The 26,898-nt window shown below is 33.6% G+C and overlaps 1 protein-coding gene across 1 annotated transcript in view; it reads left to right on the forward strand.

The window, feature by feature from the left end:
* LOC106469402 overlaps window positions 1-26,898 on the forward strand; it is a 108,980-nt gene that overhangs the window by 36,578 nt on the left and 45,504 nt on the right. Inside the window, exons 5-11 of the mRNA XM_022398740.1 lie at window positions 1,970-2,097; window positions 10,071-10,165; window positions 10,851-13,866; window positions 14,979-15,082; window positions 18,474-18,615; window positions 21,905-22,073; window positions 22,229-22,311. Coding sequence (XP_022254448.1) covers window positions 1,970-2,097; window positions 10,071-10,165; window positions 10,851-13,866; window positions 14,979-15,082; window positions 18,474-18,615; window positions 21,905-22,073; window positions 22,229-22,311 — 3,737 coding nt within the window. The remainder of the gene's footprint in view (window positions 1-1,969; window positions 2,098-10,070; window positions 10,166-10,850; window positions 13,867-14,978; window positions 15,083-18,473; window positions 18,616-21,904; window positions 22,074-22,228; window positions 22,312-26,898) is intronic.

The following is a 26,898-nucleotide window of genomic DNA, read 5'->3' on the forward strand; positions in this document are numbered from 1 at the left end:
TCAACAAAGAATTCTGAACAAAAATCCAAAAGCAGTGTTTATAAACTGTAACAACCATAGTTTGAACTTAGCATGTCTTCATGCTGCAAGTCAGGAAACAACAGTTGTTACCTTTTTTGGTATAATTGAAGCCATTTATAATTTCATATGGTGAAGGTGTTTTCCCAAATTTAAGAATTGCATTGCAGATTTTGTTAACAATTGTGGTTTCTATTGCTAGTTGTGAGAGGTCCTTCAGCAAGCTGAAATTAATTCTTACATACTTGAGAACTTCAATGACTCAAGAATGACTTAGTAACTTGACAATATTAAGTATTGAAAAAGACATAGTTAATACCTTAAATTTTGATAGTTCAATTGATGCCTTTGCAGCATCAAAAGCTCGAAAAGGTTCATATAATGTAACCATGAATACCAGAAAGCTACCTGTACAAGATCTAGTTAAGTATAATGGTTTTATTGTGTAATTTTTCAGACAGTTTAACAGGTCAAGCATAGTAGAATCATACATTTATGGTTAATTCAAAAGTTTGAAATATTAAACTGTTGCTGTTTTAAAAATATGATGTATAGGAATTATGTAACTTGCAATATCCAATCTTTTTATTATGTTTACTTGTTGGTGTTATCCATCAGGCCTAAGCAGGGCATAATTTAGCGGTTAGCCATATTGCAAATCCAAGGATCCATGGTTTGCTTCTTGTAACTAGAGCTCTGCAGTTAACTTGATTAATTGATGTAATCAGCTATCTATGAGAACTGACTGCATCAGTTAGTGTCACATGTATTCTTTTGAATTTATTTTTTCTACATTTTCCTTGGGTTATGTTTGTAACACCACACCTCATACTTTCCTGAATTTTTGTCCCAGTGGAAGTTGTGACAGACACTGGGGTATCTTAGACTTGAAGCTCTTGGGGCTATTTCTCACAAAGCAGTATTCTTTATTCAATAAGTAATTGCAAAATTTATAAAGTAATATAACATTACTATTTGCAAGTATCAATCATGTTATTTCAGGTAACAGAAAAAAAAACATGACATATAAATTGTCTTCTGTATTGTATGTTGTATCGTATAGAATATTATAAAAACGTACTTCATAACTGATCATACAGAAATAGGCTGTGATTGCAATATAGCCTTAAAGGCCTAGGAAAATAAATGTTTTTTTTTTTTTATTGAACAGTGACTTTTTCAGCCCTGTTATTTGCATAAGGAACTTTTGTAAAGACCTCATCCACAAAATTAACTTGAAATTATGTCAGGAACAAAGTAGACATTATAATTTAATAAATAATTAAAATCAACTTTTTATACTTACACAATTTTTAAAACTTTATTGAAGCCATCAGCGGCTTCTATTTTAAAAGCACACACTACATGTACATTGTAATAAATATATATCAAAATATATTAAAAGATAGATATAATGATATCTAGTTGTTTAACATGAGTTGAAACATGCGGTGATCTGTGTACTATTAAATGTGTAGTATCACTTAGGTTATTATGTTTTACAACTTCATGCCATTGCTAAATATTGAGCTTCTTAGTTTAAGTTAGTTAAGTGACAAAAAGAAGTATCAGACTAATTTAGTAATGACAAGAACTGAATATTATCAGTCAAAATTATCAAAACAAAATATCTAAAAACAGAGCCTGGCTAATATTTTATCATTAATGTCCCTGTTCTGCTGAACATATTTTATAAACTTACTACAGTGGATCTTGTTGCATCACATACATGTTGGCTATATCTGACTTGTTTGGAGTATGATAGCATATTTTTGCATTTAGCTTTATAATATAAATATACAAAACATTTTAAAAAAACTAGTTAAATTGCTGTTTGAAAAATTAATAATATATTTAGTCATTAATTTTTGATTTAATGTTGGTAGAGATTTTGGTGTTATAAATAGTTATTATTTTAGTGGTTACTAATATTAATGTATCCTTATTTCAGTTTGATATTATTGCCTTTCCTGTGGATAAGTTGAAGTTTGAAGTAAAGACACACAGATTATGCAGCAGTAGTCACTGTTTTGTTTCAGTACCTTTATGTGTTTTACTTAAAGAATTTCACAATAAGAGGTAAGTAGAACTATATATCATTATTTAAGTGCATGATTACAGTTCTATATTTTAGCTACAATTTTCTAATTAATTAACATTCCCAGTTTTGATTTTAACCTGACATACTTTCTGAAAGGATCCCTTATTGGTAATTTTTTTTTTTTTCACAAAGCTTGAAAATAGCCACTTAAGATATCATTAAGTAATATGTGTGAGAAAAGCAATTTTTATATTGTTACTTATGCATATTCTCATCCCCCAGTGGGCCACCAATAGGTCTGAGAATTTTAATGGTTATATCTTTGTTTATATTTTTTAATTACTTTAACAACAACAACTAAAAAAAATATCAACGGTTATGAATTCCTGAGTTAATGTTTCTACTATGGAGGCCAACAAGACCTGTTCTGTTCCACCTCTGCTATCTGGTATTGTCAGGGGAGGGATCGCTCTTAGTCAAAGCTGTCATTGACACGATCTATTGCGAGATGGAGAAGTATATGTGGACTGGACCGAGGGCATCTCTCCGGGGGGGAGGGGGGTTCTGAGGCAGTTTTTACAAATGACCCGGGACCAGCTGGGGAGAATTTAGACTCACTTTGTCTGGCATTTTCTTTTAGTAGGTTGACTTCAACAGAGATCATCTTGATCAGCCATCTCCAGCCCCTTTTTTTTCAGTTGGTTTGTGAGGTTTTGGGGGTCTGTCTTATTGCATTTCACTCTACTTCTTCCTTGTTGGCCGAAAGGACTGCAAGTGAACATTTGGTTTTTCCTTCTCCTGATATTGCTGTTCATACTGGGAGCTTTGCTGCTCAGTTGTGCAATGGGATAGCTATGCCTTGTCCCCCACATTTATTGGGACAGCATGCTTTGGCTTATCACCACCAGGAGGAGGTATATATATATTCTCAATGAATGGACCCTCTTTTGGACCTGTGGGGGTCTAGATTGGAACCTGTAATCACTTTATACAGATCACAGTTTTCTCGAATTTGTATTACTCTCACGAGTGTCCTGAGGTATTTATCATTGATCCAACATTTGTCGGAAGCTTATCAACATTCCCCTCAGCAATTTAAGGATGAGTTGGGGATTTTGCTGATGTCTTCCTCAGTCAGATGTTCTTCTTCAGTTCTTTCTCTGGTTTCCTGGCTGGTTTATTGTTGGGTATAGATGCTTATTTAGAAAGTGTTCGTTTACTGTCTTCTGCCCTCGTGAAATTATAAGAAGCTCCTTTTCTCCATTCCATATTGTTTGTCGGAGTTCCAGAGACGTTAGAATCACGAATTGATTCAGCACGCTTACATTCTTCTTTATCGTCGTTGACTTCTCGTCTTTCTGGCTTTAATTTGGGAGTGTCAGCTCCTAGTGTTTTCTGACTCCCTCCTTTGGTTCCCAGGTCTATTGGTTCCCATAATAGTCCGTCTGTATTCTCATGGATCTTCGGCTGGGGTGGATCATCAACAATAGTGTCAGTGACTATCCTATGGGAGGTGGAGCAGTGGGAGCACGATTACATCACTTTCTGGACATCTGGAGTTCTTTCACCATGGATTCATAGGTACTCCATGTTCTGGCTTCAGCGTTTGTCATTCAGTTTACATCACTTCCACCATTATCTGAACAACCAGTTGCCTTTCCACCTTGTTCCAAGGCCATAAGAAACTTGTTAGTCAAAAGGGCAGTAGAGAAGGTTGATCCCATTTTTCCGAGATTTTATTCCCATTTATTTGTTGTACCCTAGAAGACAGGAGATTAGCGTACATTCATTGATCTGTCTCGACTCAACCAATTTTTAGATCCACCTTGCTGTACAATGAAATCTTTTCTTAACCTACAATGTCACTTTGCTCCAGGGTTCTGGATGACTAAGTTCAATGTTACCGATGCTTATCTCCACATTCTCATTGCGGAATTTTCCTGGAGGTTTCTCAAATTTGTGCATAAGGGTCAGGTGCTGCAGTTCAGGGCTCTACCTTTTGGTCTTGCATCAGCACCTTATGTCTTCTTCAGAGTTGTTCGAGCTTTTTCTCGTCATCTGCATTTCTTGGGCCTGTGCACACACATCATTATATGGACGACTGGCTCCTTCTGGCATCTTACCATCAATTAGCAGAACAATACTCTCAGTTTCTCCTTTCAGAAGCCACAAAAGTTGGCTTACTTATCAGACTGGAGAAATATGTTCTGTCACTGACATAATATCTTGTCCATCTGGGTGTGTTTTTCAATACTCACCTAAGTCATGCTCAACCAACCCATCAGGCTTCAAACCATAGTAAGAGCTATCAGTCTTTTACTTATGTCTCCTTCCCCTACTGCATGGATGGTTCTCTCCCTTTTGGGGATGTGGGCATCCCTTGAGCCTCTCATTCCTTTGGGATGAGCACATATGATGTCCCTCAGTGGTCACTGCGTGACCAATGGATCATGCATTCTGATCCTTTGGTTCATCCTTTTTCATTATTCAGGAACAACATCGTTGATTGCAAATGGTGGTTGGATCGGAACAACACTACTATTGAGTTACCCATTCCACCACCTTGTCTGGAGATACATCTGTTCACAGATGCATCTTTTCAGGAATGGGGAGCTTATCTTCAAGGTCAGGATTTGGACAGAAGACGAGTCTACCCTCCATATCAACATTCTCAAACTCCTTGCAGTACACCAGGCAATGGTTCAAAGTCTGTCTCTCTTAAAGGGAAAAATTGCCACTTCTTTGGTATGTACAGAAATGTCCACCTCTTCCTCTTCCACATTGGCAGTCTCTGTTGAGACAACCTCGATCAGACATTCTCCAACCAGATGTTTGGAAACTCAATCTTCATGCATGGAAGTTATGCGGTCCTTTGCCCATCATAAAGGTTTAACTTCTAAGGTTTCTCTGTATTTAACTAAATCTCTCTGTAGGCCAACCACTGCCATTTATCAGCTGAAATGGAATACTTTGAAAATGTCAGTGGTATATTAAAAGGAATTTAAACCCTTTTGATCCTAAAGTATCTACCATATCCAGTTTTATGACTTGGGTATTTGAGAGTGGTCTTGCTTCATCTACAGTGGCTTTATATAAGGCATCCTTATCCACTATTTTTCTGTATTCCAAATATCGGAAGTTTTGAATCCTCAATACTATCAGGTCTACTTAAATCCTTTCCTATTCTTTGACCCAAATGATCATTTCGATTACCGAATTGGGATTTTACATTTGTTTTACGTGCATCCTCCCTTTAAGGCCATAGTTTCGTGTTCTTTGTTTCACTTTCTCTTTATTTGTATTTTTTGTTGTTGTTGGCTTGAGGATGTCATCAGCTAGAGTTGTTTGCAATTTATGTGCACCGGGCTCTTTATCATTCCACATTTGTCCTGCTTTACCCCAATAGGTCTTTTCTTCCCAAGATTGGCAGCTAGGGAAGGGGAAAGATCCTTCTCACCAATCCATTTGCCAGCCATTTCTCACCTTTATGACTGCTCCAATCCTGATCACTTGTTATGTTGGTTGCACTAACTCATTTCGAGGTAATAGGAATCGATTGTTCATTCATTGGGATCCTTCTATTTCCCTCGATTTATCTCCCATTACCCTAATGAGGTGGCTTCATACATTGATTCACATGGCCTATAATGGATTATCGTTACAGGAGAGGAATCTTTTGCATGTCACATCTCACCAGATTCGTCATATCTCTATGTCATTAGCCACCCGGTTGAATTGCCCTCTGGAAGACATTGTGTGGGCTGGTATGTGGACTACTAATACTTTCCTATCTCATTGCTTACATGATCTGACAGTTTCCTCTTCTGAGGGTTTCAACTACACATCTGTTAGATTTTTAGATGAGTATTTTCCTCAATCATATACTCTTTTATTTCTAGGGGTCCCTTTATTTTTCACTGGATCCCACTCTGTGGTTAGTGTTGCCCAGGCAGGTATGCTTTCTCTTTTCAATTCCGCACTAGCAACCTCTTTTACTATAATTACTACAGGTTACAACAGGCTCTTTCAAAATGGGGTGATCCATAAGACCATCTAGGCACCTACTGCGTGGTATTACCTTATTATTATGGACTGTCATGAGTAAAGCTAAAGGGGATCCTGCTGATCTTCAGGTTGAATAAATCGGGGTTTGTTATTAAAAATGTAAGGAACTTGGTTCACCTATTTCACAGTTTCCAGAGTAATGTTCCTCAGGACTCCCCCCCACGTATTACCCCCCTTCCCCTACACCCACCCAAACTTTATTAGTGGAGTTCAGGAGTTCTTACCACCTCTAGTTTGCGGTTGCTGGGGTGGTGGACAGAGGCTTTTCCTTCAGAGTGTTTGATTGTGTTCCTCGACTCTTGGAGAAGAGGGCAAAGTTGGGGGCCCTCGTACTCGGATCCCTGGATGTTTTTCCCATATGTCAATAGGAGTGGCACAAACTTCATGAGAGCTTATTCGTAGTTCCAGTTCAGATTTGACATGAAGCTATCCGGTTGGGGGGGTGCATGGCCCTTCTCTTTGATCAATGTCGGTTTATATATTGTTCATGGAAAAAGGTCCACTATCTCCTCATAATTCCAAATGCGAAGTGGACCCATCCTAGGTTCTTGGTTGAGCACAGGTTCCACATCCTCTCCATAATTCAGGGGCAAGTGGAATACTCCTTGCCCACTTAGTTGAGGAGTGAAGATGAATGTCCATAATTCCAGACCGAATGAGTTCTGTTTGTTTGGTTAAAAACAGCATTCACGATCCTGTCATTCTGAGCCTGGGGTGTTACCTTTTGGGCTTCTTCAGGTTGAGGAGAAAGTTTGTCTACTTTGGTGTTGCGTACTTGCTCATTGTGATTCCAGTGGTGCGAAACACATCACTCTATGACTACAGGTTGGGATCCAATCAAAAGTGTATATATATAACATTGCAGTCCAATAGCCTTGGCCACCAATGTGGGATATAGGTATATAGGATATATATTACTCCTTAATTCCAACCTCAAGTTGTGGAACCTCAGCTATCTGGTTGGAGCTGGTCTATGCTGACGATTACTCATAATGTATTCCACCTTTGATATAGGAACTGAGTTTCAGGTGAAGAGCATACCTGTTCTGGGTATAGTGTGGTTCCCCCAGTTTGTACCATCTTTGTTTTGTTCTATACAGATGCTTTCTGTATGGTTCATGCCTGCACTGGCCCCTCCACCTTCTCAATGTGGGATTCTAGCTATAGTGTCAGTGGAGGTAAGTATGTTTTAGAAGTTAACATTTTCCTAAACTGAAAATGTATTTCCAATTATACTTACTGACACTCTCCCGCCCTACCTCTCCACTAAAAGCCGGTTTATGTCTTGAAAAAGTGATTACGTTATCTGAATGAGGTGCTTATGTACAGTACCTAGATAGAGGGTGCATTGAAGTTGATGGAGAATTTGCTAAGGGCATTTGAGTGGGGTGAAAATACTGGAGCAAACATTTTCAATGCTTAGATGGGCAAAGAGTGGAAACCCTGGAAATCGAGAAATAGCCATAGTGTCAGCAGAGGTAAGTAGTATTGGAAATACATTTTCAGTTTAGGAAAATGTTAACTTTGACCAAATTGGCTGTCTGGTTTTTTTTGTTTCATTCCGGTCAGTAATGCTATTTTTATATTGCTTTATCAAATTATTTCTTAGGCAGTTTGTACATAATTGAAAGGTTATTAATGTTTTCAGTGCAACATTAAAATATTATGCACATTAAAAAATTGGAAATGCAATATTAATAGTATAATATGAAATGATTCTTCACACTGTGACTGTAGGCCAGAAATTTTATTGTTGCATCAGTATTATTATTATTATGATATCTGTATAAACAGTCTTTTTAATTTTCTTTAATTAATTGATTTGCAAAAGACGTTTATTCTATTGTTGGTATTATAGGCTACATGTTTCAATTTTGTGGAAAAATATCTTATGTAGCATCTTGACAATTGAACTTTGGTTAATGTTTAATTGTGATGATTCTTCAGTTTATGTCTCCAATGGCTCAAAAGTAAGTCTGATGAATTATAATGCTATAAATTTGGTTTTGATACCTGTGGTGAGCAGAACAGATAACCAAATGTGCAACTTTATGCTTAACAATAAACACACAAACAAATCTTCAATTCATGCATTTCAGGTACACAAATGCATTTATTTATTTTTTTGCCATTTTCACACTAATATATATATGTGTCACTCAAAGATATTGTTGTCATGAAAACTGTTTTTATTATTTTTATTGATGTTAAACTGATGAAAACCAACTTCATTGTGAAAGCTGTCTGAGTATACCACAATAAATGTATGTCATAAATTTATATTGATCATGAATCCCATTTTTCATGGTTATTTATTCTATGTCCTTCAGTAAGCTTTTAATCTTAATGAAAGAGCAGTTATCATCTGACTTAGTGTTGTTTGCGAAGAAGAAGGGCTTAAAGACATCACAGGCACATAGAATGATATCCCGAAACATGTGGTATTGGTACTTCAATCATAGAATGGGTAGCAGTACACTCAGATTGGAGCCTGTAATTTAACAGTGTTCATTGATATAACTGCAGAGCCTAGTAATGATAGATCCCCTGCTCACATCTTGGTGCTTGAAAGGTGTTAGGTTCATTTGGTCTGTCTTTTAAAACTAAAAACTTTTTAACCTAATCTCAGTTTTAAGTCATTTTCATCTATCATTATGTGCCAAATTTATCATAAGATGAGTCATTAATTTAATTGAAGGTTAATTGTAAGTGCCTATACAACAGAGTTGTCAAAGTTAGTTACCCTACATTTCAATCTCTTCTTATTTTTCCTTTGTCAATATTTGTATGTCATGCATATGTATAACACTTATATGCTAATGCATTAATCTGAAATAAGCAGAAATTTAAAATAAATAATATACTACTCTTAGGTAACTAACTTTTTGAACCATCCTGTAAACTAAGTTTGTTTAAATTACATCTCTCCTTCGGGTGTACCATAAAAATCACCACAATGTGGACCTGTTGGTTTGGCTCTAGATTTCATCTGTTAAATAACCTTCTCTTGTGATGTTAATTAAGTACCTCTATAGTTTAACTCTTTTAAGTAATATAGGACCTCTGTTGCATTTATTAAATTTATTAATACTACTTTTAATAGTTACAACTTTGTTATTGATGCCTGCTTTATTACATATGTGATGATCTAGCCATTGTCGTTATTTATTGATATAATAACTTTCTTATTATCTTGCAAATTCTTGAATACATGAAATTAAGCTTTATTGATGTTACTACAATGATAACCCTGAAAATATCCAAAAACATATTCAGACACTGCATTTTAATTTGATAAAGTTTTGCATTACCAGATTTTCCAATTAACTGTTTGATGCATAATGTTTGAAATTCTAGAAAGTAATACTTTAAACTATTTTTAACAAAAAATAACAAACTGTAATTGTTTAGCTAGATTTTTTTTACATCCATTAGATAATTGATAAAGCAAAAGATGTTTGATAATTAAAATGTAGAAGTTATACATGAAATTATAAATTTAATGACTAAATTTAAACATCCTGTTTTAAAATTAGAACCTCTTAGTTCTAGTACTTGCTGAAGCTAAGGTTATCTCAGTGTTATCTAAACATACTCAGACTTATAATTTGTCATTTGTTTTTTACATACTTGTTAAGTTATTGTGGCCTTTCAAGATTAAGAGTTGTTTTGTTCTTACTCGTATTACCCCCATGCTAGCTTGTTGTTACTATGGAGTAATTCTTATTTTACCTTTACAACAGACAGAATTCAGATTTATTCACTGTAAAATATTTTTTTTTGTCATTGAGATTTCATGTTATGCTTTTTAATGAAATATAGACAATATAGTGTTTATGGTTAGTGATATATTAGTAGAAATTGTGCCTCCTATGTTCCAATTGTTTGCTGTACTATTGTTATATGTATTAGATCTTGGAGTAAAATAATCTGACATTCCACACAGCCCTCCTATTAATTTTACTTTTGGCCTGACAAATGTGGATCAGCTTACTGACTCAGGAGAACTCAGTTTTTCAATCACTATAGAAAACTACTCTGGTAAGAGTATTTAGAAGTGATAATGATTAGGTAAATAAAGCATATATATATATATATATATATATATATATAAAACAATTTTTTTTACTATTTCTTTGATACTTGAGGGACTGAACTTAACAAATTAAAGGAGCTTCTTAAGTTGCATTATTAATAATGATATTTTTCTTTGAAAGAATATTTGTTAGACCTAAAAGTGCTATATTATGTTAAATAAGATCCCAAGTCAGAACAGATGTTTGCAGGAAGTTAATTAAGGATGTGCATGCTTTGTTTAATAGTTTTCTTGTTGAAATTAAAAATATTTACAATGAACTTCATTTTATAGTTTTTCACCTCACTGTTTTGATGAAGTATTAATTAATATCACCAGTAAAGGGATGTTTTGACTTAAAACAATAAATACAGTATATTAGTTTTAAGTTATTTAGGAAAGTAATTTCATTGACTAATAAGAGTTTTAAAGAAATCCTCTAAAGCTTAAATGTTTTCAAAACATGGGAAGTAATATTATCAAGAGCAAATAAAGTTGGGAAACAAAATTTATAAAGACTTAGATATCATAAAATTGGAAATAAAGAAATTGAGGGGAAATTGTTGTATTATAGCAGAGAGATTAGGTTTAAAAGCAGGTATATTTTAGGAAATTATTATTATGTGCTTATGAATCTTTTTTTTTCATTAGTGATACAGACTGAACAAAATTTTGGAGAAAATTTGGCATATTGTGAAATCCAGTGCCTCTCATCATCATCATCACCAGTTCCATCAAGACAACAGCCTATTGTTGCATCTAAAAAGTTGCCACAGAATTTTTCAACAAATAGACATCAGTATATCTCAGAGTCAGCTCCATCACAAAGTGCAACCTTTGCTTTATGTGAAGACCTACATAATAGGAAAAATAATGAGAATACAACAGTTAGAAATCTTCAGCCTCATTGCATTCGTGAGGATGATGATAACACTGATGTTGTAGCAACTTTTTCCACTCCTGTAAAAAATTATGTAATTTATGATCAAGAAGATGTCTCAAGAACGTCAAGTTCTGAATCATCTACTACTGTTTCTAATCAAAAGAGCATCACTCCCTCCTCAATAGTGACAAATTCACACTCTGAAATGGATAACCAAAAAATAAGAACCCTGAACAGTTCTAATATTATTTCATGTAAGTTTCAAAAAGAGACTACATTTAAAAATCAAAAATTAGAGGAAAGGGGGCTCACTTTATCTTCTAGGAAGTGTAATCCAAAAAATATGCAACTAGTTGAACCAAATCTAAACCAAAAAGATTCTGAAGGTGAACAGGATCTCGCCATGGTGTTAGCATCTCCTTCCAATGAACTACAGATATGCACCACATTTAATACTGAAAATATGAATAAGTCTTCACCCATGTCTCAGGAATTTAGTGATACATTGTATAGTCCAAACAAATATTCTGAAAATCAAAAATCACACATCTTTGATGAAAATGATGCCACTGTTCCTAACTTTTCTCTGTCTAAAGATTTTGACCTTTCTGTTAAGAATGCAAAAGTTGCATACCTTATGGCTAATACCTTACCTTCTAACAAATCTGTTTTTGAAAATTATCAACCAAATAATTGTGATATAGTAGTGAAAACTGGTTTTGACTGCCATTATAATTCCAGTATTGGTGATACAGCTCCTAGTCAGCAGCCCTATAACGTTACTGATGATATGTCCAAGGAGATACATGAAGGAAAAAAGTCTTCCCAAACCACTGAGGGTGTATCCAAGGTAGATCATGAATACCAACATCCCTCTAACTTTACTGGTGGAGTGTCTAGGATGGAACACAAAAATCAACACCTTTCTAGTTTCACTAATGGAGTGTTTGGAATAGAACATGAAAACCAACAACTCTGTACTTATACTGATGGAGCATCTGAGATGGACCATGCATATGAACATCCTTCTAGCTTAACTAGTGAAGTTTACAAAGTGGAACATGAATATCACCATTCCTCTGTATTCAGTGGTGAAGTTTCCAAGGTGGAACATGACTACCAACATCTCTCTAACTTCAGTAATGAAATTTCTAAGAAAGAACAAGAATACCAGCATCTGTATGGCTCCACTGATGAAATGTTAAAGGGGATCAGTAAAAAAAAGAGGACCCACAAAATCACTGATGAAGTGTCCAAGGTGTTGAACAAAGAAAGGAAGCCTTCTGTACTTGCTGATGGAGTGCCTAAGAAAGTATATGATTATCAGCATCCCTCTGACCTCATTGATGAAATGACCAATGAACACCAGCATACCTTTTGTGTTACTGATCCCAAAACTGATGTTGTGCATAGATTTAACCATCCACCTAGAATAATTTATGAAGCACCAGAGGTGATAAATAAATGCTTGTATCTCTCAAGCTCAACTAAAGAAGCATCCAAGGTAAAACACATATCCAGTTATCCCTCTCCTATTATTAATACAAAACACACTGAGGTGGAAGAAGAAAACCAGCATCTCACTAACTTCACTGAATATCAACATCTCTCAGGTATTGTTGATACAGCAACAGGTGTGGAGCTTGAATCTAGTCACCCATCTAGCATTATTGACAAAGGATCCACATTGCTCTATGAAGACAAGAAGCCCTGTAATGTCTTTGTTGGAGAACCTAAGGTTGTACATGCAAAGAAGCCTTCAAGTACCATAGCTCAGACATTCATGCTGCCCAAGGATCATCAAAAGCCATCATGTGTTTCTGATTCAACAACCAGTGTGGTACAAGGATATCAACATCCTCTTAGCTTCACCAGTGGTATGTCCATGATGAAAAATGAATGTAATAATCTTTCAAACACCACTGGTACGACATTTAGTATGGGAATAGAATATCAACAGACCTCTAACATTATATTGAAAAAGAATGAGGATGTGTCAACTACACCTTTTTGTTCTTTTAACTACTTAGGCAACACAATGCCCAGTTTAGTAGATACTGATATCAATTCTTGCGAGTGTCTTGATACATCAGTAAATTTGGAAGGAAAAGATTATGGTAGTGATGTAAAACTTAACTCTCTGAAGAACTGTGAATACTCTTCAACTAGTGTAGGTGCACCATCTGCTTCTATATGTGATTCATTGGATCTACGTATAGCAAACAAAAGTACTTGTGGTTTAATTGAAAGAAACCATTTTCCTAAAAGCATTGTAGAAATACCAACCATTTATCAGCAGAAAAATGTTAGTGACTTTAATCTGACCACAGTTCAGCATAATACTGGCCTGCCTCATAACATTACAGATTCAAAAAAAAGTACAACTTTAAAGGAGTTACAAAATGGTAATAACCTTTTGAAAGGCATTAGTAAAGACATTGAATCTGTAAAAGATTGTAGTGGTCTTTTTACAAACATTGGTACAAACGCATCTAAAGCTACTGAAAATTATGTTTATCCAATAACTGACCTTAGTACTGCTGGCAATACTAAATTGGATGATGAACACATTCATGTGTTAACAGAACATGCCAAAAGAAAAGACACTAAAATTTCAACTTACAATACAATTCCTAGGGTATCAAAACCACCAATATCCTTTCAACTTGTGTCAGAAGATGAATCAAGTAACATAATCACCAGTGAAGAAGTATTACGGTATCTCAAAAAAACTTCCTGCAGCAACTTTAGTAATAATTCTCAAACACTTAGAAATTTTCCAAGGTAAGTATATTTGTGTTTACTGGTATGATTTTGTGAGGATTGGGAATGAAAATCAGATGTGTTCTTTCAAAGTAATTCCTACATGAATCAAAGTAATTTGAATCTGTTTATTTGTTACAAAAGTTAATTAACATCTTGAGTCAGTTTAGTTGACTATTTTAAATAATATTTTTTTTAAATGGCCAAAGTTGTACACTCAAGTTTTAGTAATATGAATGTTTGATGAATATTCTGTGAACAATTTTGATGACTTATGCTCCTGTTTTGAACAGGAGTCTTTCTTTTTTTTATATATGTTATGGAAAGACAACATTATTATTGTTCCTTACTAATGTTTTTTTTTACAATATTAAAAGCAGGACAGAACCAAAAATTATTTTTGCAAAAAACAGTGCTTTCCACTTGCTACAAAGTTATTCATGTGAAAATGTCCTTTAATAAATAAGTGATATTTTGGAAAATATTATAAGCCAGTAAAATATGATTCTTATTTCACACAATTAATTTTGAAACAAAAAAAGAAACTCAAATAAATAAATAAATCTTTTAATAACATTATTTCTATCCACTAAACTTGTATTTTTCTCTGTCTTGAATTTCTTTGTTCTATGAACATTTTGCACACTCCTTTTTCAGTGTTAGTTTAATCAGTTATTGTGTCAGTAGTGAAACCTTATGTTTTGATAATAACTGTGCAGATTTAACAAAGATGTTGCTCATGGCTGTACTGTTTAGATACTCATATCAGATGATCTACAATTTTTGTTTTTGAATATCTATGTCTGAGTGATTGAACAGAATCTTAATGTTATTAGAATTATTAATGTTTTGGCTTACAGAATTTCCCTTTATCAAAATAAAAGTACTTGTGATTTTTGTTCCTGTTTAAGCTCATAGACCAATTTCAGGGCTAACAAAAATAGTGTAATGTTTGTATGTGGGTTATACTGATTATTGATAATTTTTGTAATTATTAAATTTATGTTGCATTAACATACAGTGAAGTTTGAAATGACTAAGATATACAGTTATTGTTGTTATTATTACAATTACTTTTCAATTCTCCTCAACTCGAAGTAGCTTTCAGTGATGTAGAATGTATTGTTTTCTAGGTCCATTTCCAATTTTTCTTCTTCAGCAGAGGAAAATCTTCAGCATCCAGTAGTCATGACTAATGAAAACTTAAAGCACAATTCACTGGAGAAATTACCTCCTTGTAAGTTTACACGGGGAATTTTGATTTTAATTGATATTCCACCTAAAGACATGAGCTATTAAGGATGTTCAAAGGAAAAATGATTAAATAAACACATGTACTTGCAGTGCAGATAATATTAATTATATGAACCTGTATAATCATACTGTGATAAGTTCACTGAAAAACAAGCAGAAGTAAGATAACCAAGTTCTATATTAACAGAAAAGGAAAAAGCTCAAGATAAACATGAGGTTCAAATCTTAAAATTTAGACTCATATCTTCAGTTTATTCCACAATACATAGAGGCTATTTAGTTTATTTATGTGTCTAATTCTATCAAGTTTGCTATGTTTTATTTAAGTGGATTTATGCTAGTGAACTCCTTTCTCTACTTCTGTTTCTACCTTGTATTGTGCTTATAATGCTATTTGTCTGCAGTTACTATTTTTGCTAACTATCCATCAGTAATCTGATATTTAACCTTAATTTGTGGTTATAATTCAAACTAAGTGTAGGAATGTGTTATTTATCTCTATATTTCTTTAACTTTTGTAGGTTATGCTCATTCAACCTTTGACAGATTTCATAATTAACTAATCTTCCTAAAAGTTTCTTGCTTGTTCAGTTTGATCTCTTCATTATCTAGGTCATTCTTTCAATGTCTATTAACTATCTGTTCTCAAGCTTGCTTAAACTGATTGACCCAGTATTTGTGAAGCAGTACATATTAATGTTTACTATAATTGTGAAATTACTACTTGTACTTCCATGAAATTTAGCAAGCTTTTAGTTGTACACAGATTGCTTGATAGATATTTTTACTAGAGTTGTCTGTGGATTTTCTAGGCCTTTACTGACTGAAAGGTGATTTTCATGTTAAGAACACAAAATGCTTTACATCTTACAATTTTTATATTTCAATACTAGAATTAAATTACCTTTCACACCAAATTTTTTGGTTTTTTTCTTTAATTGGACACTCATTGTTCTTTTTACAGCTTCTTCAGGAGTGTTCCACTGAAAGACAAACCGTAACTGACAGTACAAAGCTTCAAATGGTTTAAATAATAAATTCTAATTGAATCTATAGCGTGCATTTCTACAGTGTGAGTTTGACATATTAAATGGTAAAGCTTATTGTTGAAAGAATTGTGTTGTTGAAATAATTAACTGCTACCTGTAGTAAACAAAAGTTCTATCGAAGTTACAGATTAAAATAACAAAAAGATAGAATGAAAAAATAAAATAATTAAAGTTATAGGCACCATCCTTTGTCCCTATTCATCTGTGGTCATAGTTGTTCTGTGAGAAGAGCTTCTTTAAATTTTCTGCTAATGTACTTGGTGGCTTTTGTATGAATTTCTATGGAGAATGGTGGTTTCAAGTCAGGTGTTTTTTTTGTTCAGGATTAGTTAAAAAAATTATCTGCAGCTGCAATTTTTTCAAGTTGTTTATAAAGAGAGACAATATGTTCTCCTATCCTTGTGATTCTTCTGGTTTCCTCAATGTACATGTGGTGGTGGATGATACATGTAGCTGGTAAACAACACCTATCTTTAGATTGCAAACATGTTTTTGTAAGACAGTTGGCTATATTACATTCTAGGGTAGTGTACTAAGGTTTTTAAAGTTAGTTTTTTAGGGTTGGACCTGACTGTTCTATCACTTTAATTAGCAATTCAGACTTCCTGATTATATATATATCTGTGATATAATCAAATTCTGCTAAACTTTCTTGGTTTTTTATCTTTTAAAGTCTAGTTCCGTAAACATAAATTATTTTATATATTTTTATAGAAGATCCTTTGAAATTGTTGGCTGCCTCCAGTTTAAGTAAAGTCTGTAAGTGCAAAAATTACTTAAACAGTTCCTGCTACATTTGTGGAAAATATATTACAGTTTTTTCATGAAGGAAAAAGCATCACACACCCAAGGAAAGGTGGCTTAATACTATTATTTTGGATGTAAAATTGGTGACCAATAAAAACATTGGGCACCACATGTACTTTGTACAACTTGTACATTTGGCTTGACACATTGGCTGAATAAGAAGAGAGCAAGTATGCCCTTTGAAGTTCCCTTGATATGACATGAGCCCAAAGATCATCTTACTAACTGTTATTTTTGCATTACTAACATTTCTGGATGTTCAGGCAGAACTAAAGAATTCATGAATATCCAGATATTAGATCTACAATGAAACCAGTACCTCAAGGGGATAGTCTTTGATAGATACAAGTCATGAATCAGATCATTTAGCTCTTCTTGTGTGATCAGATGAGGCAGTTTATGTTGAGGTGCCACAGGAACATTATTTACTAGATGAAGAGGATGAATATGATTCATTGTAAATATGCACTACCGGCACTTTTAAAACTTTTTAAATTATAATAAATAATTAAAAACAACGTTTTATATTCACACAATAAAAACTTTATTGAAGTCGTACGGCTTCCACTTTAAAATATTTCTCTACAAGTACATGTTTCGATGTAATCTACATCATTAAAAATGATTCATTGTCTTTGCAAGATAACTCTTATGTTTTCCAATTTGCTCGTGTTAAGAAATTCACATCTTAATTATGAACAGAAAGTTAAGTGATACTATTTTTCTTTTTGTCAAGGTAAAAGTAAAATAAAATGTAGGTTTCATGATTTAATTAATTATCTTTCAGTAAATGTGCTGTTGCTAATGGCAGGACAAACATAATTTTAGGTTGTATCTACAGAGATACTGAATACAAGTCTAAAGAGGTTATAATGTCATTGTATAAGTTGTTGGAGATTTGTTTTCAATCTTGGGCTCCTGACCTCAACAAGCACACTTAACTGTTGGAACTGGTTCAGAGGAGAGCTACTATGATGATACCTGGGATGGAAAAGTTTTCATATGAGGATAGGCTAAGATCTCTAAACTTAATTTATCTTGGAAAAAAAAAGAGATAGAGAGGATCTGATTGTTAAGGGAATTGATAGTGTTGATGCATCATCTTTTTTCATACTTAACAGTGAGAATAGTAAGAATAGAAGACACAAATATACATTTTTGCTGGAATGAAGTCATCTTCATCTAAGACAGCTTTATTTTTCTAATAGGGTTGTTGGCCTTTTGAACAGGTTGCCTTCAGATGTGGTGGATGCAGTAGATGAAGGAAGTTTAAAGGAGGGCTTAATAAATATTTGAATGATAAGGGCTGGCTTTGAGTGTGTTTTTTATAGAACCAACAAGAAATATCATTTATTCTTATTCTCTAGGTGTAATGTATTGTACTTCACATAACTTTTTTGTTTCTTATTTGGTATTATTTGACTTGCGTGTATGTTATTCCAGTAAAAAAAATGGAAATTATTTATGTTTATACAATCAGTAAATATTAGAACAAAAAATTATGTTGATACATTATAGATTGGGAAAAGAAAGTAGACAACCATGGGAGGATTTTCTATGTTGACCACTTCAACTGTAAAACAACTTGGTTTCCACCATCAAGTTCTGCTTCAACTGTGGACATAACTGAAAAAATAGAACGACAGCAACTAGATGTTAGGTATTTTCTATTGTTTTCATTTTTATGTGTGAATGATTATATTTCATTTTTATGAATCTTTTAATCAATTTATCCTTTCCAATTCTACACAGTAATGCAATGAGTCGCTTTATAATCAATGTGATAGTGTTGAATTTTTGGTAACCATTGTATAAAAAAATGAAAAACCTTTCTGTTATTCTTTTTGTTGATCAAGCTAAGTCTTATTACATTAAACCTCATTCTTTCTCAAATTTTTTAAAGGTATATTGTCAAATTTTATGGTTTTATAATTCTTTCAATAAATACAGCCTCTTCAAGAAACCTTTTCAATTTTCAACTGTAATTAATAGTCATCATTCTTATACCAAAAACTAAACTATGGTGATTAGTTAAATTAAAAAATAAATTAACTGGACATTCTCTGCTGTTTTGCAGTATAAATGTGCATACTTGTTGTCCCGAAACTACTAAGAAGTACCTGGCACATGGAGAAGTCTTAATATTAACATTTTTAGGTGTTGTTAGCCTCTACATCTACCATACTTTTTTTTCTTAAATCCAAACTTGTTTACCATCTAAACTTGCCATATTCTGTGAGTAATGAATCTGTCAATAAATTAAACTAGCTTGATAACATTTTTTCTGTTAAAAGGACTTTATATCCACTGATATTTTGATGGCTTTGCAAAAACATAGGCAAGTTAATAGTGGAAACATTTGCCATAATACTCAGTCATTATCACAACTTACCATTCTACTGATCACTTCATCAAAATCAAGTGGCCTTTGTGATGAATTTAGAAAATTCATTGCCAAGTTAAATGCTCAGCCATATTTTGTCTTTTTTTTATCAATCATAAGAGTATTTACCTTTTTTGCCATGTAAAAATTCATTCATGCTCTTTCAGCCTTTATGTCAGTGTTTTTGTGGTATTTATTCAAGTGCTGTATCTGGCACTCTAATTTTAGTTAGTTTATTTTTATATACACTCTTGACTATTCTTTCTAGTTTTGGATGACAACAGAGGGTGATTGTATACCTTGCCATTGTTTTATCTTCTTTGTCTGTGACTTGTTTTTGCTCCAGTTTGTTTCAGTGATAAATACATGCCATTTATTGTTGTTTAGTTCTTTTTGAGGAGCATTTCATATGAATTATCTGATGACTTGCTACTCTACTCCCACAAGATGACTGATCATCTCTTTTTAAATTGAATGAAAATCTCAGAGTGAATTTTCAGTCAATTCTCATTAGCTTTGACAGTCAACTATATTCCTTTTAACCACTGCTTATTTTTCTTTGGCAAATGTGGTTTGTGCTAATATTTGGTCTTTTCCTAGTCCTTAGGTCTCGTATCTTCCTCACACTTAGCTGCTGTTTATTTTTATTTTTTCCTAAGTTCAAAATGCATCCTATGGTGGTTCTTTGGGTTTCCTGAAGGATTTTAGCTTGAAGCTAAATTTCTATATCTTTATTATGACTTCTTTCCTTCATTGGTTTCAAAAGTAAGAACCAGATTTCATTAGTGGTACTTTGTTGTACCATTATGGATTATACACCTGTGGGTCTAAGTATTTGCTTGTTAGAATGCTCTTGTGTAGCATATATATCGTACTTTTTTTATCTGTGCATATAATGGCTAAGAGTTATAACTGCCTAGTGTGAACAGAATTCTTTCTGATAAGTATCTTTGAAACCCATTGCACAATTACATCCAGTCATAACGTTTCCTGTCATTTTAATAGTGTGCTGGGTTCTGCATGATCCATGGACACACCTGCTGTGTTTTCTTATGAGTTAAGACACTGTCTTGTTTTGTTAAGGTTTCTAAGTTTCTAAATGATTTTGTTGTGGGATCAATATACAGCAAGACATGACTACAACCCTTAATAGCCAAGGGGGTGACCTGAGAAACTTAAAACCTCCAATCAGATATAATTTTTTTATTCAACCTCAGTGTTAGATGTCAGTTTAACAAATTACAGTCTCAGTAATTTGAGAATTATTTCGTGTGATCTGAATGTGTATGTCATGAGATTACCTGATTGTGCACATTTAAGGTACACAAGTTGTTTAAATTTATTTCATTACTTTTCTTTCAAATGTAGACAGTGACATTCATTTAGTTATTTAGTGATTAAACGATGTATGTATCTGGCTGTACTATTTTAATCCTCAGCACCATAATTTAGGGGAGCAGACTTAAGTGAAACAGAGCTATGGGCCTCCCATTATGATTCTCTTAAGTTTTTCTTATGACTTTCCACCCATTGAGTAAATAGTAAGCTTGAGGGCATATAATGTTAAAAGTCATAGTATGATACTTGCAGTGGGCACAATGCATATAGCCCATCGAGCAGCTTTGCTATTAAAAACAGACAAATCTTATGACTCTCACATTACTAAGGAATTGAGTAAGTCTCTTCCATTCTTCTTTGACCAAGATGTATGTTGCCTTCTGTTTATTTCTAGACCTCTTATCCTTTCCATTGTGAGAATTCTATTTCTTTGCCTTACAAGAAGTACAATGACACATTTGAAAACTTGATATATCGAATTCATAAAGCTTCCTGAAGGAAGGACACATTACCTCCTCCTTTCCTTGCACTTAAATAGTTGCTCAAATTCTATTTTATGCTTAAAAATGTAGATTTTAGATTAAATTGCTAATTATATCATAAAAATAATTTATAAATGTAATTTATAGAAATAAATTAATTATTATGTATATCTCTCATTATTAAAAACAATGTTTTAGCATTTAGATTTTTGATTAAAATCTTGAGTTGACTTCATGTATATCAAAGACCACTTTTACCATTCAACATTGTTCAAGTGAGAATCACATAAATATCAAAAGGTCCAAAGTGACCAAAAATAAATTTTTTAAAACACATGATATTAATTTAAATTCAGTTATTTAAATCCTAAAACATCATTTCATCAAGTTAACTTATCAAACTCCTATGTACATTTATAGTACTTTGTGACTTTAAAAAAGTTAGTTTACAATAGCTTTAGAGTTCTCTATAAATCAAATTTTCATTGTTATCTTCTGTGCATTTATGAAAATAAAATGTTTAAAACATACTTCACTAGTATGTTTTACATATTTTTTACAAGGTTAATATTACTCAAGCGAGAAAATAATCTGAACTAACTAGTTATTATCACAGTGCTTGGGTAACATTGTGAACCAAAGTTATGTAAGTTCTATATGAAATTTTGTCTTTTATTTCAGTTAAATATTGTGAAGCAATGTTATGAAATAAAAAAGTTAATCAGAACAAAATTTTATTTTTCCAGATACAGAAGCTTTAGTAAATACTTGAGGCATCAACAATGTAACCAAAGCGCCTTTCTTCGTGAAACTTCTAGATCACTAAGTAAGCCTGTAATGCCTAAATTACTTCAATCTCCTGCCCTGAAATTTATTTTGCAAACAGACTTTACTGAAGCTCTACAAATGTTTGATGTAAGTTATAGTATTAAACAGATCAGTTTTTATTACACATTTACTTTTAATAATTATACTTTATGCATTTACTATAAGTACCATAGTGTTAATTGTGTCAGTCAATAAACTTAATTATAAAGCAGCAGATTTGTTAAGGAATTTCTTACTTTCAGACTGGAGCTTCTGGATCCAACAACAGCATTTCTCTGAGCCAAAAGATTTCACAAATAAAACAAGATCCTAGAAAGTTTGAAAAGTAAGTCTGATATGAATATTTTTGTTAAACAGCCATGAAATTCACAGTTGTTTGTGTTTATTCTGTAGATGTTTTTATTTTTGTGTTACATTTTTAATATTTTGATTTTAAACCAATTGTTTTTTTATGCTTATCATAATCTTAGGTTAATAAAAACAGTATCTTTCCGAGACTGACTAATTCCATATTCTTATAAAAATTCAAACAACTTATCTGTAATGGTATTATTGGACTTATTATTTTACTTTGACCCTGAATCTTTAAAGTTGTGGGATAGGAACTCATGATCTGATTTTGTTTACTTTTACTTTTCCAGTTTGTTTAAAGGAGTTTTTGGGTTGTCTTTATCATCTGTACTGACTATTTGTACTTAACATTTTGAATTGTACAAGAAAGTGTTCAAACTTGAAAGATCTTTGTTAAGAATATGTTCATGCTAGACTTTGATTTTATTTGTTTATGTTGTGGCAGAATTTTATGAAATGCTTTGTGCCTTTTATTAGATACCTATATTTCACCTATTATTCTTCCATTCTAGCTATCATAACATGTTTCCTGATAACCAAGACAATACTATTTCTCATACTATTTGCAAGTTTTCATTTGTGTTGTCAACAGTCATGTGACTAGATTCTGAATGTGCTTGACCCAGAAATCTTCAGTCTCCCACCTCCTTGCCTATTACTTATTGCAATTGCATCAGAAGACTGTACATAAGCTCTGCTTTCCTACCATAATCTACATTTTGTTGTTAATGGTTGTGCTGCTAACTTTTCTCAATATATATTCTGAAGTCAACCTTAGCTCTCCTAAAAATGTTAGCCTCACATGTCCAGGTAGTTAGGGAGCTTGACTCGTGATTTGCGGGTTGCAGGTTCAAATTCCCATCACTGAACATGCTCCCCCTTTCAGCTGTGGGGCATTATAATGTGACAGCCAATCCCACTATTCATTGATAAAAGAGTAGCCCAACAGTTGGTGGTGGGTGGTGATGACTAGCTGCCTTCCCTTTAGTCTTTCACTGTTAAGTTAGGGATGGCTAGCATGGATAGCTCTCGTTTAGCTTTGTGTGACATTCAAAACAAACCAAACCTAAAAATGTTTCTACCAATATTGGAAATGTTACTACTTCTTTGTAGGCCTTATTCTTGCATTCTGCCTCCAGCGTGAAGGGAGATTCCATGACTGCATTGTCAGCCTTTATTGATAAATGTTTTGTCTGCTGATGCCCTTGGCAGGTTTTATGTTCATGTGGATGATCAATTTCAGAACACCTGACCTTTTCTTCTGATGATAAAAACCTATTTTTTTGCTTAGGCCTTTTCACCTTAATTGTTTGAGGAGCAGAATTTACCAGCTAGCCCTAATTTCAAAGAAGCTTCTGTGAGTCTGATTTCTCTTTTTTTTCTCACTTATGCTTTATTTTAAATCTTCAGATATTTTCTGTTACACCCGAGGGTGCTGGTGTCATTTTAACATAGCATAATGTTTAGGGATAACAAGGGACCTATTTGGAACTATTTGATTCTTTTGTTGATTTTTGGGTCATTGCCAATGCAGTTAGAAATCAGTAAATTGTCAGTAGCCTTTTATATTAATAGTAGGGCCATCTTCTTACTCACCTTACTTCTTAAGTTCTTGGCTCTCACATCAGTTTTTGGAGGTGGGGATCTCACACGTGATCTTCATCTTTGACTCTTTGTCAGATTTCTGCCCTGTACACTGTGATTTTTGTCATTTTTAGCCTTTTTTCTTCAGCATAATAATTCTCATGATCCCTTAACCTGGCTCAAACTTCTACCTTGTAGGTTTCCTTAGCTGTGGCACTCACTGATGCAGTTTCTGTTGCTACTTGACTTTTATGTTCCCTTGACACTTTAGCCCATCACGTTGTGTTAAAAGATAGTCATATCCCAACCTTTCAGATGACCTCTCAAGAGCTTTTTCCTTGCATCATTTGTCTTTGGAAGAATTTAACTCTCACTAGTTTCCCATTCAGAAGAAGCAAACCAGCAGGATTAGGGTTTTAATATTTTGACAACCAACAAGTAATGTTTGTCCTCCTGCTTTTTCTTCTTTGTTTGCTTCTCGGTCAATGTCAGCTACTTCTCCTTATCCCTTTTGGCTCTACTGAGTGGTCAAATGTAGAAGTAAGAAGGGTTGGTCTTCTTGCCTTACTCAATGATGCTTCTGTTCTGAACTTTTGGTTGGGCTGTTTTGGTTCATTAGTTCATCTATGGATTCTTGGGTTTGACAGTTCCTACAATTTGATCTTAATATCTCTTCAAAAGTTCTCTGATCCAGTCAAATTGAGAAAGAAGCAGTCAAAACAATTCTTTGTGCTTCTTCATGTTTTTATCCTTTTTCTCTTTGTTTTTCGGAAGAAACCAGTCCATCAGAAGCATGTCATAGACCTGTCTCAGCTCAATCCTTATTTAGAAACACCTAATTTTGAAATGAAAAACTTGAGGTTGCATCCATTTTGATGATGAAGGTGGATTTAGATTACAAGATGCTTATCTCTTTTTTTTCTGTCATTTTTTTCATTTTTGCTATTGAGTGATAGTTTATTAGTTTTTTGAGTTTCCTTTTGGCCTGGCACTATACTCTTTATTTTGAGTAATCAGGGTTTTTGCTACTCTTTGTCCTGTCACTTGATAACTTTTATATGGATGATTGACTTATTATGACCCCTTTGTCCACTCATCCTCTTACACTTAGTCAACTGTTTTATCTTTTGGTTGGGTCATCCACAACTCTAAGTCCCATGTGTTACCAGCATAATATTTGGTTTTTAGATCAACACAGTTCACTGTACACTTTAGCTATCTCCTGTGGTATTGCAAGCCTTGGAGTCTTGTGTACATACTCTGTTGTCTTCCTCACGTACCAAGTAATATATCTGTTCTGTTTTGTAGATGATGATGGCTTCTTTTCACAAAACCCTTCCCTTGGAACACATTTACATGAAAAACCTCTAATGGTGTCCTTGCTTCTCAGTAGTGTCAACTTCAGACCCACTGTCGCAAGCTTAACAGTTTCTTTCATCACTATTGAGTTTCTCTAGTCTGGGTTGAACCGAGAATTTATGACAGTAGGATCTCCTTTATTTCTTTCTTATTGTACAGAACTTCATCTTTTTGGGGACTCAGCATTATTCTGGTCCTTGAACTCCCAAGGGACCAGCATTTCACCTCAACATTCTAGAACTTTTGGTTGTTATGCATGCTTGTCTCGAGCTACTGCCTCTTCTACACCATTATTTTATCTTAGTTCACGCAGATGGTTTTATAGTGGTTGGCGTATATCAATAGCCAGGGTGGTTGGTACTCATTCTTGCAGTCTTTGGCAATTTCTCTACTTTTTTGGCTTATTTTTCAATATGTTCCCCTTTCAGCCCATCACATTCTTGCTGTGATAAACTTTTGGCAGTCTCTTTTTTGAAGCCATCAGCTTCTCACACAGAGTGGAATCTCCATTCTTGGGTTTTTCACCGACTACATGAATGGCTGGGTTGTCCAATGATCAATTCCTTCGCTATATCAGACAATCATCATCATCTTCTTTACTGATTGCCAATTTCAGATCCAAATTCTCTCTCTCTCTCTCTCTGTTGCAGTGGATGCTCTGAGTCAAACTTTGGAGAATCTCATTGCTTTTGCCTATCCTCATTTCTGCTTTCATTCTTGGGTATTTGCCAAGATTTTTTACTTAAAGTACCAGGCTCTCCTTATTACCCCACTTTGCCCACTTCTACTTCTTTTATCATTTACCCAAACATATAGTCAGTAGCATCAATACTTATGTTTTATTCTCCCATCTGAATCTTAATAAAATTCATGAGAACAATATTTTATAACCTATTGATGTTACAAACTCTTTAAGTAACATAACTATTCAATGTATTTTTACATGTACTTCACATTATACCATTATATAAAAATTAAGTACAGTTGACAAGTGAACAGCAGTAGGCCAAATTATGCTATTTTTTTAAGCCTTGTTCAAGTTATTCAAAGAATAAAAATCACACTCAATCTTTCTTTTACAAGTTGTTTTAACTGACACAGTATCTGAATACCAGGGACAAAGCTATCTCAATGATGTTTTTTAAAATTCCTTATTTCTTTTTTTTAAATAGAATTTTACTTTTGTCATGTGACAAATTCAAGTTTCGTCAAGGAAATTAGATAAATGAATATTCTCAAAGTATTTAAAATTACTGATAAATAGTATACAAAGAAATGATTAAGTTATTAATTTTATTTTATCTAAAAGGTGAATATTTTGTTCCATGAAGTTGAGGTTTACAGAATATAATTTTGTTGTTGTTACAATCAGAAGTATGGCTGTTCACTGCATTTTCTTTCTAAGATTACATGCCTGAAAGTTTTCAAGCAGAAACTGACTTACAGATGGATATAAAAGCTGAAAACAAATGCCCCCTATTTTTCAGCAGGAGACAGTAATTCATGGGTCAGAAACTTTATCAAACTATTCTTCTTGTTCAGTTCTTCTTGTTGTGTGAGGTTTCAAATCATATTTATAATACAATATATACACCTGGAAAAAAAGTTAAGCACCCCC

The sequence above is a fragment of the Limulus polyphemus genome, unplaced genomic scaffold (assembly GCF_000517525.1).
Source record: "Limulus polyphemus unplaced genomic scaffold, Limulus_polyphemus-2.1.2 Scaffold96, whole genome shotgun sequence".
In the NCBI taxonomy this organism is placed as follows: Eukaryota; Metazoa; Arthropoda; class Merostomata; order Xiphosura; family Limulidae; genus Limulus; species Limulus polyphemus.